The sequence below is a fragment of the Pseudorca crassidens genome, chromosome 15 (genome assembly GCF_039906515.1).
Source record: "Pseudorca crassidens isolate mPseCra1 chromosome 15, mPseCra1.hap1, whole genome shotgun sequence".
Taxonomy (NCBI): Eukaryota; Metazoa; Chordata; class Mammalia; order Artiodactyla; family Delphinidae; genus Pseudorca; species Pseudorca crassidens.
Window position 1 is genome coordinate 74,226,105 of NC_090310.1, and position 16,729 is coordinate 74,242,833.

Here is a 16,729-nt window from a genome sequence, read left to right on the forward strand (position 1 = left end):
GGCGGCCTCCTGGCGGATGCTCAGTCAGGGTGCTGAGCCCCAGTGGAGAGGAGGGGTGCGAGCCGGCCGGTTTAGCGGGAGCCTTTCCCATCCTTCTCTCTCCCTCCCAATCTGAGGATCTCCATCAGTGTCCTGGCTCCCTGGGAGTGAGGGTGGAGGGCTCTGCGCCCCTCGATGGCTCTGCTGCTCTCCCGAGGGCGCCCGCTGCACACAGCCTGTCTCCAGGGGAATACGGAGGACCAGGATCATAGTCTTTGTGCAGAGAAAGCCTGGGCCCCCTCTGTTTTCCTCTCCCCAACTGCATATTCAGGGCCCTGTGGCTCCTACCGGACTCGGGGTTGGAGGATGGACGCGCTGTGTCCCACGGGAGCAGTAGGACGAAGTACCAGTTCCCCGCCTGACTCGGTGCTTTCCGTGACCCAGGCGGGGCACATTTCACGTTTCCGGCTGGCATTTATTGACACCCGGAGCCGTGATAATCAGGGCGCAATGCACGTGCGTGACGGGCTGGATGCTGCGTTGCACCTTTTCCCCTAATTCGGGAAATGGAACGGGGAGCAGCCAGGAGACCTAGATTAGAGTTCTTGCTGTGCCACTTCCCAGCGGCGTGAGCTTCTCGGCGCCGCGGTGGTTTCCTCCTCTCCTTGGCCTGCAGGGCCATTGTGAGGCACCTGGCACCCAGGAAGCGCACAACCAACGCCCCCCTTCTATGACTTCATGGAGAGCACCGCTCAGGAGGCCAGCTTGCAGAGGCGGGGGAGGGGAGCAGCCCGCTTGCTTCTTTGTTACGGCTTCTACACTGACCGAAGGGACCTGGGGATGGAGTGGAATTAACCTGAAGTCGTGATTCACACTCTTCCCCACTCCTCCACCTTACCTCCGCGGAGGGCCTCTTTCCTCTAGCCTTTCCAGCCCCAGATAAAGAGGCAGAGCCAGCGGCAGTATTCTTCAGCGCCATATGGGAGATTTTATTTGTAGACTCGCGAATTTTCCCGCCCATACCTCCCGTTGAGATGGTTGCGCGATCTCCGCCCTCTCCGCACACCTCTGGCTCCCATCCAAGGTCACACCTGCGAGCAGAGACCTCAGCGTCAGTTAGGGGCTAAGACCGCCCCCAGAGGGCGCTGGCGTCCAGGGAGAGGGCTCAGGGACCAGGGCGCTGCGGTGTCTGGCAGATTGGCGATGCCCGGTTTGCTGAAGGGGCAGCTTCCCATTCAGCTGGACCCCCAGGCCCATCACCCCCTTCCTTTCTTGGGACCTCAGTGGAGGGGCTGGAGTATTTCTACTTTTTCTTTTGCTAAGGAACTTTTGTTCAGAGTAGGTCTTATTTGAGGCACGAATAAATAAAACAAATGCAGAGTTTATCTAAGAGGGGATGAGATGCAGAAGAGCCTTACTTGACCACGCCCCCTCCCCTTAGCCCCACATTTGGAAATCCCTAAACTCACTTACTCAGACTTCTGTGAGATTCTGAGCCATAGCAGATGGCCCCTCCTGAGGCCTCCAGGCAGTGGATGACCCACCTCAGAACCACACTCCCAGTGCCCTCCTTACCCGGAGCCCCTACTTGGGTCCTGAGAGGACCCAGCCTGGCCACTGCCCTGCTGTGTGGACTTGGTCAATGGCTTCCGCCTCTCTGGGCTTCCCTCTCTGGGCATGAAGGTAGGGCCTCCCAGCACCGCCAGCCACAGCCCCCAAGACTCTGGATCCTAAGCCCTCTGACTCTGGGCCCAGCTCAGGGCCTGGCTTGGGGCTTGTGTCTCACCCTAGCCTGGCAGTGGCATTGTCACATCTTGTATGGACGGACCATTGGCAGCTCAAGTGATGCCGAGCAGAGGCGGGTGCAGCAGCGCTTGACCGAGCGCAGGGCGGATGGTCTGCACATCACCCGGGGCCCTGGGAGGTGGACTCGTGTGGGCAGCCCCTCACACCAGATCCACTGGTCTGCTGTGTCCAGCTGTTTCATGTCCTCCATGGGAGTTCTGTACTGGTGGGTCTTCAGGAAGACGACCCGGGGGTCCACAGTGGGTGATTGCCTCTCCTGGGCTCCAGGGCCAGTGGGCAGGCCACGACCCTTTGACGTCACGGGGACCTCAGGCTCCGGCCACTCCTCCTCGTGCGGCACTGCTTGCTGTGCCGTGTGCCCCTTCCGCAGTACCGCCTTGGGCCTTGACTGCTCCGGGTCCTCAGGCTCCCTCAGGGGCTCTGATTTCTTGGAGTCCAGTTTCTTGTTGGGACACCCAGCCTCCTGAAGATCTTTGTTATTTTGTTCTACTGTATCCCAGACGTCTTCGTGGCTGGCAGGGAGAGGAGCGGCAGTCAGCAGAGCAAGACCAAGGTCCTGGGCCTCCAGCTAGACCGAGACAACGGTTCTGCAGTCAGCTCAGGGAGCCTGTCAGGAAAGCTAGAGAGGGCCTGAGAAGAAGCTTCTCTACCACTCAGAGGTCTTGTTCCTGGGGGCAGGAGGTGTGGTGATGAGGGCCGGCGGGCAGAAGGGATGTGAGAGGTTGGGAAGGCCTGAGGCAATGGCTAGTAGTTCGGGTGCCTAGAAATATGTGTTGCCTGCGCCGGCCACTGGGTTAGCGTTCTGCCTCTTTGCGTTTCAGCTGATGGACTGGACTGGTCCAGTGTTTTGCTTTTGGGTTTTTTTTTTTTTCATATTGTGTTCCAAGAAATCTTAGAAAATATCTCAAATGACCACCCCCCACCCCTGGAGGGGCAGGGTGAGGGGCAGGATAGCTTCCCTCCAACGACACAGTTGGGGCTTGGGGACAGAAATTTGAAGAGTGGCTCTGCTGCTTTAGAAAGGCTTGGAAATCTCTGGGACTAGATGATCCTGACCCTTCTGGCTCAGTGTTTCCTGAGCACCTGCATCGAGGAGGACGCCAACTCAGAGGGAGGAGCCAGAGGGGTGGAGTTACCTAGAGGGGTTAGGAGACTTTCCCCAGGGGTGTCTGTCGTAGACTGAGTCCCCTGCAATGTGGCAGCCCCTGTCCTAGCTGAGTGTGTGTGGAGAGAGAGAGGCCTCAGGCTCAGGATAATGACAATACAGAGGATAATAATGGCCACTGCCGATTGGGTGCCCACTGGGTGTCAGGCCCAGGACCCTCACAACAGTCCTGCAAAGCAGGAGGCAGGGAAGAGGCAGAGCGGCTTGGAGAGCACAGGCTTTGGAGACAAACTGGGATTCACATTTGCTTCTGCCTCTTACCATCTGTGTGATTTGGGGCAAGAAAGGTAACCTGTCAGAGCCTTAGTTTCCTCATCTGTAAAACTGGGGTAATTCCTTCTACCTAACAGGATTTTTGTGAAGAATAAACTAAGTGGGAAAATGCTTTGCATGGTACCTGGCACTTAGCGGGTGCCTCATGTCAGCTTTCTTAGCATCCCGATGTGACTTGTGAGGAAACTGAGCCTCAGCAGAATGACTCGTTTGCAGGTGAATCTCTGCGTGGTGTTGACTTGGGAGAGGCAGAAGGGGTGGCCCCTCGTGCTCAGAGCACCAGGTGGTGGTTAGTCCCGTGGTTGGATGATTATGACCAGGGTTATGACAACAGCTCTGATATCAGCTGGGAACGGCTTCAAATCCTAGCTCTGCCACTTACCAGTCCAGTTAACGGGATAAGTTACAACATCTCTTGAGCCTCAGCTCCTCAGTAAAATAGGGCTAATAAATAACGACCTTTCTGCCAGAGCCTAGTCAAAATGCAGGTTGCGAAATTCCTTAGCATAGTGCCCGTTCCTAGTAAAGGTGGCTATTGGGCCCATGATAGGGGCCGCGGGTGGGCCATGCTCACCCAGAGGAGACCCTGCGGATCTTCGGAACTCTGAGCAGGGAATTCCAACACCTTTTGGCCAGGTTATGCAGTTCTTGGGTCCGAGGGTTCGAGCTCTCAAGCAGCTTCAAGAGCGCCAAGTTTTTTAGCACCTGCCAGGAGCGAGGAGCCAGAAAAACTGAAGCTTCAGCTTTCCTGGGCTAGCGTCCCACCCCGCTACCCGGACTTTGGCTCAGCTCAGCTCAGGGCAGGGCCACGTGACTCCTCCCGGGTCACTCGGCCTGGCAGCCAGGAGCAACACTGCATGGGGGCTCAGGCTCTCCTAAGCAGACACCAAAACGGGGCGCCTCACCGCTTTAAGTCGGTTCCGCGCAATTACTTTGCTGACAGGCTGCTGTATCTTGTCCCGTGGTTCCTCATCTTGCATCTGACAGAGACAGAGAGAGAGAGAGAGAGGGAATGCTAACACAGTAGGAACCCCCCGAACGCCGCCATAATGCCTCTCCATTGGGCTGGGCTTGGTGTGACCAACCCTAGACTGGGAGTTTTGTCACCTTGGTTTGGGGGTGGAAACAGGGAGCCCATTCTAACTCTCCTGACCTCCCTTCACCCTTCACCTCTCCCTCTTCCCCCCAGGCTGGAAGGTCCCCATCCTGGGCATGGTTGGACTCTTTGTTGAGACCCCCACTGGGTCTAGTCCCAAATCCAACCTTGGAAACCACTGTATTCTTGAGCCTCTTCTTTGCTGATGGACTCATGCTGGAGCTGTGAGGCCTCAGAGACAGATGGAGCAAGGCACCGCCTGCCCCCCGCCTCTCTCAGCTCAGCCAGCGCTCAGGCTGGGCATGGGGATGATTGTGCTGGGGCTCCCAGGGAGGGGGCTGTGACATCACTGAAATGTGTGACAGTGGCAGGGCTGTCTCCGAGGAGTATGTGGATGACAGGGGTGGAGGGTGAGGAGGAAACTCCTGTCTGTGGAGAAACCTGGTAGGTGCCGGGCAGAGGCATATATTGTCACCATCTCCCTGTGAGGTAGGAAGATTCCCCCGTCTTTTTGTTTGTTTGTTTGTTTGTTTTAATAAAGAAGCCAGAGTTCAAAGAAATTAAATAATTTATCCACACAGCTGGATAATGTTGGAGCTGGAAACGTAAGGTCTGACCGTCAACCCATGAAACGTGGGTTCCCAACTATGCTCATATGTCCATTCATGTCACATGTGTTGACTGTGTATCTGCTATGTGTTAGGTGTGTTCTAAGCGCTGGATTAAAAAAAAAACAATTCCTACCATCAAGGAGCTTACATTCTAGTGGAGCGTGTGTGTGCTTGTAAGGGTTTAACAATAGGCTCTCTGAAACAAAGTGTGTATATGTGTGTGTGAATGTGTGTTTATCATAAATTTTACTGAAAGAAACCTAATAAAATTCTACAATACTCTTTATTGTGAATTCGGTATAGCCAGTTTATTCTTACAGTATACTTTTCTTGAATTTTGCCTAACTCTGGCATCCATAGTCAACCTATGGTTATAACTGATGAACAAGTGTAGTTCCAACATGAATGTTGATGTAAGAAAGTGAAAAAGTGAAAGAACAAAGTTGTTGGAATTCAACTCATTTCTCAATGACCTGATCGACTTCTCTGCTGTATTAGGTCACAGTTTTCAAACACCGGGAGTATATTTGCTCAGCTTTTTTTGCGTGTGTGTGGCTATTTACGATGTACAGGCATACCTCAGAGATGTGGCAGGTTCGGTTCCAGACCACTGCAATACAGCGAGCTACCTGAATCTTTTGGTTTCCCAGTGCATATGAAAGTTATGTTTACACTATACTGTAGTCTGTTAAGTGTGCAATAATAGCATTATGTCTAAAAAAATGTACATACCTTAATTTAAAAATACTTAATTGCTAAAAAACACGGATCATCATCTGAGCCTTCAGCAAGTCGTAGCAGCAACATCAAAGGTCACAGATCACTGTAACAAGTATAATAGTGAAAAAGTTTGAAATATTGTGAAAATTACCAAAATGTGACACAGTGACATGAAGCAAGCAAATGCTGTTGAAAAAATGGTGCCTATGGACTTGTTCAACTAGGGTTTCCACAAACCTTCAATTTGTAAATACCGCACTATCTGTGAAGTGCAGTAAAGCGAAATAAAATGAGATCTGCCTGTAGCAGCTATAGACAGAACATATTTACATTTAATCTACATTATTAACATTTCCTCCATTACTTTCTTAAGGCTAGACCGGGGGTAGGCAAATTTCTTCTGTAAGGAGCAAGATAGTAAATATGTTAGACTTTGCAGGCCATGTAGTTGCAACTACTCAACTGCTCTTGGGATGTGAAAGCAGCCACAGATATGGAAATGAGTGGGCCTGGCTGTGTTGCAATAAAGTTTATTTACAGAAATAGTTGGTGGGCTGGATTTGGCCCGTGGCCAACTGCTGGTCTAGACAATCAACAGAACAATAAATCAAAACCTGATCTATCACACTTACCTGTTTCTGTGGTGTAAATACTCCTACCAGGGCCGATTTCAAGCTACCAGTGTGATGTCAATGAATGCAGAGTTGAAAAGAAATGCGCAGTAGCATGCCATTATACATTATATACGTTATATACATTATATACATTATATACGTTATATACATTATATACATTATATACGTTATATATTTCCACCATATTTCTACAGCTGTAAAGATTCTCAAGGTCATAGATAATAGCAAAAGGTAGTAAAAATTAGAAAGTGATGAGTTTGAGCATTTTTCACCTTTGTTTTTATTTTTTTTTAATTAATTTATTTTTTATTTATTTATTTTTGGCTGTGTTGGGTCTTCGTTGCTGCACGCGGGCTTTCTCTAGTTGCGGTGAGCGGGGACTGCTCTTCGTTGCAGTGCGTGGGCTTCTCATTGCGGTGGCTTCTCTTGTGGAGCACGGGCTCTAGGTGCTCGGGCTTTGGTAGTTGTGGCACGTGGGCTCAGTAGTTGCGGTGCATGGGCTTAGTTGCTCTGTGGTATGTGGGATCTTCCCGGACCAGGGCTCGAACCCGTGTCCCCTACGTTGGCAGGTGGATTCTTAACCACTGCGCCACCAGGGAAGCCCCTCACCTTTGTTTTTAATATCGTTAACTTGATGAAGTTGGTATAATTTAATTTTTAGTGATGGCATTGCTTAACAACCAGCCAACCAAGTTCCTAAAAATGTCATAGGCTTTTGTAAGCCCTCAGAGTCGGTTCCAGCACGCTTCTGTTAACGTTGGATGGGAGTAAGTGTGTGGAGAAAAGTAAACAGTGTGGTCCGGAAAGGGAGAACAAAAGTAGGAGCTTTGCTGTATTAAAAAGGATGGAATGGGGCCATTTCACCGACAAGATGAGATTTGAGGAGAGACCTGGAGGAGGTGAGGGAAGGGGGAAGGAGTGGCGTCAGGAGATGAGGGCAGAGGCGGAGTCGTGGTGAAGGGCTGGGGACAGATGATGGGAGATTTTAACAGCTTAGGCTGCTCTGAGTAATCTGCCCAGCTGGCTGCATCTGAATAATCAGAAGAGCTGGTGAGATCCAGCCTCTCGGGCACCACCTCACTCAGTCAGCCAATCTGGTACCACATCCACACCATACCCGGGCGGAGGGGTGTGCGTGCATCTGGGGTGCTTAGCTCTGCCTTTTAGGGGTGATGGACCAAGACCAGACTACCGAACAGCTTCTTACATGTACATGCCCTTTATTATTAGGGCAAAGATAAGCGGGTGGTAAAACACTCTGTGCACCAGGGAAGAAACCCAGGAGGTGACTTGGCAGGGAAGGCGCGGAGCACAGCCCCGCCCCTCTCCCTCTGCCTCAGCACTCTCCGTGGCTCCTCTGCTTCCCTCTCCCTGCGCGATTTCAGCTCTTCCTGGACCCTGCTGGACTCTGGTGGGCTGCATCAGGGTCGTCTACCCCCGCCACTCAGCACCTGGGCACCAAGGGCTGGGGCTCCGCTGTGCGCTCCCCACTGAAGATGGCACACAGGCCCAGGGGAGAGGTCCTTCTAGAATATGCGTTCCTCAGGGGCAGGGACTTCTGGCTGTTCTCTTCGTTGCTAACCCCTCAGAGCCTAGAATAGTACCTGGCTGACAATAGGTGCCCACTAAGTATTTCATGAAAAAGTGAAATAAATGGCATTACCTATGGTAAGGGCTGGGGGGCGGGCGCCGCTGGAACACAGAGGAGCAGTGTGGGGAGGCCAGGGAAGTCTTCGCAGAGATGGTGATGAGGAACAAAGGAGGAGTATGGCCTCCAGGCAGAGGGCTGTGGGCTGGGCAGGGCACTCTCAAAAGAGGGGATTTTAAAAGTACAGGTGTGGGAGGGAATTATGAACTGGTGTATGTGCTGGAGTGGAAAGTAGGAGCCCAGAATGGCAGTGACCAAACCCGGAGGAGTGAGCAAGACACAGACTGCTAAGGGCTTGATCACAGGCTCAGGGGCTGGAAGTTTGTCCTGAGGGTCAGAGCATCCTGGGAGCGTTCCAGCAACCGAGGCAACGGGGCTTGATTGAGCTCCAGGGGCTGGCGCGCGCCTCTGCCATTCTGTTCTAGCCTGTTCTTTTCATCGTCATTCACTTCCCTCCCTTTGGAAGCTTAGGGAGTTCATCCCCAAGGGGGCAGGGCATTCTCCCTGACCAGACATTGTACCCCAGCAATGGCTCCTAAAGCAAATTCCCATATTCTGTCTTGTTTGTCTCTTCCGTTTACACAGGAAAAACCATTTATGGGAATAGTGACACCCAAGGACACACAGCTGGTCAGCCTTTTGGACCAAATCCAAGGCACTTGAGTGAGAAACTTCCAGTCTGTTTTTCTTAGTTGTGGTAAATACACATAACAAAATTTACCACCTTAAACATTTTAAGTGGGCAGTTCAGTAGTGTTCGGTACATTCACACTGTTGCGTAACCATCACCGCCATCCATCTCCAGAACTCTTTTCATCTTGCAAAACTGAAACTCAATACTAAATAACAACTCCCCATTCCCAACTCCCCCTCAGCCCTGGCAACCACCCTTCTACCTTCTGTCTCTATGAATTTGACTGCTCTAGGGACCTCATGTGAATGGAATCATACAATATTTGTTTTGCTGTGATGGCTTATTTCACTTAGCATAATATCCTCAAGGTTCATCACGTTATAGCAGAATTCCCTTCCTTTAAGGCTGAATAATATTCTGTTGTACGTATAGACCATATTTTGCTTATCTACTAATCCATTGGTAGGCACTTGGGTTGCTTCCACCTTTTTGGCTACTATGAATAATGCTGCTATGAACATGGGTGTACAAATATCTCTCTTTTTAAAAAAATTTATTTATTTTTGGTTGTGTTGGGTCTTCGTTGCTACACGCGGGCTTTCTCTAGTTGCAGCGAGCAGGGGCTACTCTTCATTGCAGTGTGTGGGCTTCACATGCGGTGGCTTCTCTTGTTGTGGACCATGGGCTCTAGGTGCACAGGCTTCAGTAGTTGTGGCACGTGGGCTCTAGAGCGCAGGCTCAGTAGTTGTGGCACATGGGCTTAGTTGCTCTGCGGCATGTGGGATCTTCCCGGGCCAGGGCTCGAACCCGTGTCCCCTGCTTGGCAGGCGGATTCTTAACTGTGCCACCAGGGGAGCCCCAATATCTCTCTTTAAGACCCTACTTTAAATTCTTTTGAGTGTACACTCACAAGTGGAATTTCTGGGCCATATGGTAATTCTATTTTTAATTTCTTTTAATATTTATTTATTTAACCTGCGCTGGGTCTTAGTTGCGGCATGTGGACTTCTTAGTTGTGGCATGCAGACTCTTAGTTGAGGCATGAGGGATCTAATTCCCTGACCAGGGATCAAACCTGGGCCTCCTGCATTGGGAGCTCGGAGTCTTACCCACTGGACTACCAGGGAAGTCCCTCTATTTTTAATTTTTTGAGGAACCACCATTCTGTTTTCTATAGTGGCTGCACTATTTTACATTCCCACCAACAGTGCACAGGGTTTCAGTTTGCCACATCCTCACCAACACTTGTTATTTTTCCTCCCTCCCTCCTTTCTTTCTTTCTTTCTTTCTTTCTTTCTTTCTTTCTATAGTAGCTATCCTGATGGCTGTGAGGGTCTACTCTTTTTTCGTCATTGTTTTGTTTCATCTCATAGTTTGTACTTTACTTTCTTTAAAGTTAGGTTTATTGGGGTATATACATATATATATATATTTCAAAGCGGGATACATATTTAATTTTTTTCTTTTGATTTTCTTTTTTTTAAAATAAATTTATTTATTTATTTTTGGCTGCATTGGGTCTTTGTGGCTGCACGTGAGCTTTCTCTAGTTGCGGTGAGCGGGGGGCTACTCTTCGTTGAGTTGCACGGCCATCTCATTGCCCCGTGGCTTCTCTTGTTGTGGCACGGGCTCTAGGCACGCGGGGTTCAGTAGTTGTGGCTCATGGGCTCTAGAGCGCAGGCTCAGTAACTGTGGCACACGGGTTTAGCTGCTCCACGGCATGTGGGATCTTCCCGGGCCAGGGCTTGAACCTGTGTCCCCTGCATTGGCAGGCAGATTCTTAACCACTGAGCCACCAGGGAAGTCCCCCATCTCTATTTCTATATTTTTATTATTTCAGGAATGTTACATGTATGAAATCATACAGTATGTAACATTGCAGGCTTGGCTTTTTTTGTACTCAGAATAATGCCCTTGATATCCATCCAGTTGTGTGTATCACTAATTTGTTCCTCTTTTGCCAACTATTATTACACAGTATGGATGTACCACAATTTGTTTAACCATTCACCCACTGAAGAACATTTGGGTTGTTTCTCATTTAGGGCTATTACAAATAAAGCTGACATGAACACTCATATACAGGTTTCACATGGACATAGTTTTAATTTCTCTGTAATCAATGCCAAGGAGTATGATTGCTAGATTTTGTGGTAAGTATATGTTTAGTTTTCTAAGAAACTGCCGAACTTTTTCCAGAGTGACTGTATCATTTTACATTCCACCAGCAATGTTTGGATGATCTAGCTTCTTTGCATCCTGACCTGCTTTTAGTATGGTCACTAATTTTTAATTAACTGGTATAAAATAGATGTGTAGTGATACCTCATCATGCTTTTAGTTTGCATTTCCCTACTGCCTATCGATGTTGAGCATATTTTAATGTGTTTATTTGCCATCTCTATGTCCTCTTTGGTGAAATATCTGTTCAAATCTTTTGCTTATTTTCTAATTGGATTGTTTTTTTACTGTTGAGTTTTGAGAGTTCTTTATATATTCTAGATATGAGTCCTTTGTAAGATGTGTGACTTGCAAATATTTTCTTCCCACATCTGTATACCTTTAATTTCCTTTTCTTATTTTATTGTTCTGGCTATGACTTCCAGTACCATTTTGAATAAAAGTGGTGAAAGCAGACATCCTTGCCTTGTTCTTGATGCTAAGGGGAAAGCATCTTATCTTTCACCATTAAGTATGACGTTAGCTGTAGATCTTCTGTAGGTGGTCTTTATCCAGTTCAAAGTTACCCTCTATTCTTAGTTTCTTGAGTTTTTATCATGAATAGCCATTGAATTTTATGATTTTTCTGCGTCAGTTGATATGATCGTGTGATTTTTTTCTTTTGTTAATTACTATGGTTGATTACATTAACTGACTTGAATATTGAACTAGGCTTGCATCTCTGAATAAACCTCACTTAGTTTTGGTGTTTAATTCTTTTTATATTTGCTAGACTCAATTTGCTCATACTTTGTTCAAGTTTTTTTGTTTTTGTTTTTTTCGGTACGCGGGCCTCTCACTGTTGTGGCCTCTCCCGTTGCGGAGCACAGGCTCCGGACGCGCAGGCTCAGCGACCATGACTCACGGGCCCAGCCGCTCCGCGGCATGTGGGATCTTCCCGGACCGGGGCACGAACCCGTGTCCCCTGCATCGGCAGGCGGACTCTCAACCACTGCGCCACCAGGGAAGCCCTGTTGAAGATTTTTATGTCGATTTTTATGATGGATATAGGTCCTTTTATATGGTACCTGTACTACCCTTGAACTGCTATAGTTTGAGAGTGGACTTAAATTAGTTGTAAACATATGTTACAAACTAGGGAAACAGCTAAAAATTTTTAAAAAGAAGTACCATTTATAAGCTAAGGAAGGAGAGGAAAATAGAATTTTATAAAATACTTAATTAAAACAAAAGAAGCAGAAAAAGAGGGAAAGAAAGAAAAAGAAACAAAAAACAAGTGCAACAAATAGAAAAGTTATAAACATGATAGATGTTTATACTAAGTATATCAGTAATCACTTTGTGACTGGCCTAAATATTAAATATTGAAGGACTGAGACTGTCAGAGTAGATAAAAAAAATAAGACCCAACTATATACTGTCTTTAAAAAAATCCCACTTTAAATAGAAAGACACAAGATAGTTTAAAAGCAAAGGGATGGAGAAAGATGTGCCATGCTAACACCAATCAAAAAAAAAAAAAAAGCTGGAGCAGCTATATCTTAACTTCAGTCAAAGCAGACTTCAGAACAAGGAACATTATCGGGGATGAAGGGCATTAAATAATAATAAAGGAGTCCATTCTCCATGAAGACAAACAATCTTTAATGTGTGTGTCCCTAACAACAGAGTGTCAAAATATGTGAGGTAAAAACTGGTGGAACTCCGGAGACTTCCCTGGTGGTCCAGCGGCTAAGACTCCGTGCTCCCAATGCAGGGAGCCCAGGTTCGATCCCTGCTCAGGGAACTGGATCCCACATGTCACAACCAAGATTTCCCATGCTGCAACTAAAAGATCCCACATGCTGCAACGAAGATCCTGCACGTGGCAACGAAGATCCCGCGAGCCGCAACTAAGACCCGGTGCAGACAAATAAATAAATAAATAGTTTTAAAAAAAATCCCCCAAAAGTGGTGGAACGCCATAGAGAAATAAACAAATCCACTACTACAGTTGGAGACTTCAACACCATTCTTTCAATACTTGATAAATCAAGCAGGCAGAAAATCAGTGAGGATATAGTTGAACACCACCATCAGTCAACTTGATCTAGTTGGCTTTTATACTATAAAATTCTATAAAATTTATAGAATACTTCATCCAAGAACAGCAGAATACCCATTCTTTTCAAGCTCATATGGAACGTTCAAGATAAACCACATTCTGGGCCATAAATCCTACCTGATCAGATTTTTAAAAGTAGGAATCATACAAAGTGTGTTCTCAAGCCAAAATGGAAACAAACTAGAGACCAATAACAGATAGCTGGAAATTCCAAGATATTTGGAGATTAAACAACACACTACTAAATAACACATGGATCAAAGAAGAAATCTCAAGAGGAATTTAAAAATATTTTGAACAATATGAACATACAGCTTCTCAAAATTTGCGGGATGCAGTGAAAACAGTGCGTAGAGGGAAATTTATAGCACTAAATGTGTATATTAGAAAAGAAGAAAGATCAGAAATCAATCTAAGCTTTCACCTTATAAAACTAGAGAAAGAAGAGCAATTTAAGCCTAAAGCAAGCAAAATAAAAGAAGTAATAAAAATTAGAGGAGAAGTCAATGAAATTGAAAATAGGAAAACAATAGAGAAAATCAATGAAACCAAAAACGGATCCTTTGGAAAAATAAATAAAATTGACAGACCTCTGGCCGGACTAACCAAGAAAAAAAAGAAGACACAAATTACCAATATTAGAAATTTAAGGGAGTTCCCTCGTACCCCAGTGGTTAAGAATCCACCTTCCAATGCAGGGGACCCAGGTTCGATTCCTGGTCGGGGAACTAAGATCCCACGTGCCACGGGGCAACTAAGCCAGCGTGCTCTAGAGCCAGCGCACATGGCAGCAAAGATCCCGAGTGTGGCAGCTAAGACCCGATGCAGTCAAATAAGTAAATAAATACATACATATATATTTTTTAAAGAAATTCTTTTAAATTTTATTTTATTTTAAATAAATTTTTTATTTTATTTATTTTTTAAATAAATATTTTAAAAAAACGAAATTTAAGAGGGGCCGTCACTACTGATCTCAGGGACATGTAAAGGATAATAAAGGAACGTCATGAATAACTCTATGCCCTCAAATCTGTCAGCTTAGATGAAATGTGTCTATTGTGTTTTATTTTATTTCAGTACTGTCTTTGTCTGGTTTTGGTATCAAGATAATACTAGCTTTATAAAACAAGTGGAGAGATGTTCCCTTCTATTCCATTTTCTGAAAAAGATTGTATAAAATTGGTATTAATTCTTCTAAAAATGTTGTGTAGATTTCTCCAGTGAAACTCTCTGGGCCTGGGGATTTCTTTTTCAAGAATTTTGTGTTTTTTTGGTGTTTTGTTTTTAATTAACTACAAATTCAATTTCTGTAATAGTTATAGAGTTATTTAAATTATCTGTTTCATGTTGGATGAATTTTGGCAGTTTGTACTTTTTGAGGAATTGGTCCTTTTCATCTAAGTTGTCGAATTTATGTGTGTAGAGCTGTTCCTATTGGTCCCTTATTATCTTTACAACATCTGCAGAGTCTGTAGGGATATTTTCTGTTGCACTCATGATATTGAGAGTTTAGGTCACTTTCTCTCTTCTTTTTTCTTTGTTAGTATTGTCAGAGGTTTGTCAATTTTATTGATCTTTTCAAAAGGGAGAATTCAAAAATAGGGAGGGGGTGTAGTTCTTTGTTAAATTTTGGGAAATTTCAGCCATTATTTCTTTGAATGCTTTTTCAGTTCCACTTCTTTTCCCTCCACTTGAGACTCCAGTGACACAAATGTTAAATCTTTTGTTATTGTCTCACAGGTTGCTGAGGCTCTGTCCTTCCTTTTTCCCTTCCTCCCTCCCTCCCTTCTTTCCTTCCTTCCTTCTTCTTTAAAATCTAATTTTCCTTGTTTTTCAGATTGGGTAATTTCTACTGTTCTATCTTGAAATTCACCAATCCTTTCATATGTTATTTTCATTCTTCTATTGAGCCTATCCAGTGAGGGTTTTTTTTTTTTAATTTTAAATTAAAAATTTTTAAATTTAAACTAATTTGTGTTAGTTTCATAGGGTTGCTCTAACAAATTACGAGAAACTTGGCTTAAAACAACAGAAGTTTATTTTCACACAGTACTGGAAGCCAGAAGTCCAAAAATCAAGGTGTTGGTTCCTTCTGGAATCTCCAAGGGAGAATCTGTTCCATACCCCTTTCCTAGCGTCTGGTGATTGCCAGCGATCCTTGGCATTCCTTGGCTTGCGATCTATCATTCTGATATCTGCCACCATCTTCACATGGTGTTTTCGCCTGTGTGTCTTTTTATGTTTTCACATAGTCTTATAAAGATACCAGTTATTGGACTTAGTGCCCACCCTAATCCAGTACAACACCATCTTAACTAATTACATCTGCAAAGACCCTATTTCCAAATAAGGTCACAATCTGTGGTATTAGGTAGTCGTGAATTTTTGGAGGACACTGTTCAACCCAGTACAGTTACTTTTTCTTCAGTGCTAATATTTCTATGTGGTTCTTCTTTGTATCTGCTATTTGCTTCCCTGAGATTTTTATTTTTTCATTTATTGAGTTGGCCAAAAAGTTCACTTGTGTTTTTCCATAACATCTTTTTGGCCAATCCAGTATTTCAAAAAGTTTGCAATTGCTTGTTTTTTTTTTTTTGTTTTAAATAAATAAATTTATTATTTATTTATTTTTGGCTGCGTTGGGTCTTTGTTGCCGTGCGCGGGCTTTCTCTAGTTGCGGCGAGCGGCGGCTACTCTTCGTTGCAGTGCGCAGGCTTCTCATTGCGGTGGCTTCTCTTGTTGCGGAGCACGGGCTCTAGGCTCACGGGCTTCAGTAGTTGTGTGTCGTGGGCTCTAGAGCACAGGCTCAGTAGTTGTGGTGCACGGGCTAAGCTGCTCTGCAGCATGTGGGATCTTCCCGGACCAGGGCTTGCACCCGTGTCCCCTGTATTGGCAGACGGACTCTTAACCACTGTGCCACCAGGGAAGTCCTGCAATTGCTTGATGAAGCATTTTTATAATGACTGTTTTTAAATCCCTGTCAGGTCATTCCAACAGTACTGTGATCCACTAGCACCTGTTGATTGTCTTTACTTGTTGAAGTTCAGATTTTCCTGGCTCTTGGTATGGTGAATTATTTTCATTTATGACCTGGACTTCAGAAGTTATGTGGTGAGACTCTGGATCTCATTTAACTCTTCTGTGTTGGTAGGCCTCTATTGTCCTGGGCCAGTGAGATAGGGGCACCAACTTTTTACCACCAGGTGGGAGTGCAGAAAGTCCAGGCTGCCCACATGGCCCCCACTGACACCACCCTGTAGGGGGAGGGGAGGGTTGGAAGGTTGGTTCCCTCATTACTGCTGGGCAGAGGTGAACATCTAGGCTCCACTCTTGGCCACCTTTATGTTGAGGGGAGGGAGTGGTGCCTCCTTACTGTTGGATGGGGAGGGCAGCCTACCTCCCCACATGCCCTCCACTGACATCATGGAAATTGTGGGGAGGGGTACTTGCTACTGCTGAGCACTGATGAAGCCCAGGCTCCCCGTTCCGCCTCCTCTCACATAACACCATCTGGAGGTGAGAGGGAGAGGTGCCTTGTTACCATGAGACAAAGACTGGGAGTGAGGCTTCTCCTCTAGGATTTTGCTGGCGGGGTCACTTCATGTCAAAAGATTTCTGTCTTGCTAGGGTGCCTCTTTCCCAATCCTTTGACAAGAGAGAGCAGGCTTTTCGTGGGGCCGATTTTTGTCTGTGCCTGTTTGGCTTCTCCAGAGCTCTAGCAAAAAGAAAACCCAGGGACTCACTGCTATGTCATTTGTGTTCTTGGGTTCCTAGCTCGTCTGCCAACTATGTTTACGTTTGTTTTATATATATAATGCCCAGCATGTTAAGCTGCACTTAGTGGGAGGGAAAAAGAGGAAGGCATCTAATCCAT

At 46.1% G+C, this 16,729-nt stretch overlaps 2 protein-coding genes across 3 annotated transcripts in view; one reads left to right on the forward strand and one right to left on the reverse strand.

Moving 5' to 3' along the window:
* SYS1 (SYS1 golgi trafficking protein) overlaps positions 1 to 16,729 on the forward strand; it is a 35,851-nt gene that overhangs the window by 9,220 nt on the left and 9,902 nt on the right. The window lies entirely within an intron of this gene.
* Positions 962 to 4,203, reverse strand: TP53TG5 (TP53 target 5). Its single transcript, XM_067708262.1, has 4 exons — positions 4,129 to 4,203; positions 3,798 to 3,928; positions 1,766 to 2,297; positions 962 to 1,070 (listed from the first exon to the last, which is right to left on the reverse strand). Exons 1-3 carry the CDS (start codon positions 4,201 to 4,203, stop codon positions 1,787 to 1,789), a joined length of 717 nt encoding a protein of 238 aa, XP_067564363.1. The 3' UTR covers positions 962 to 1,070; positions 1,766 to 1,786.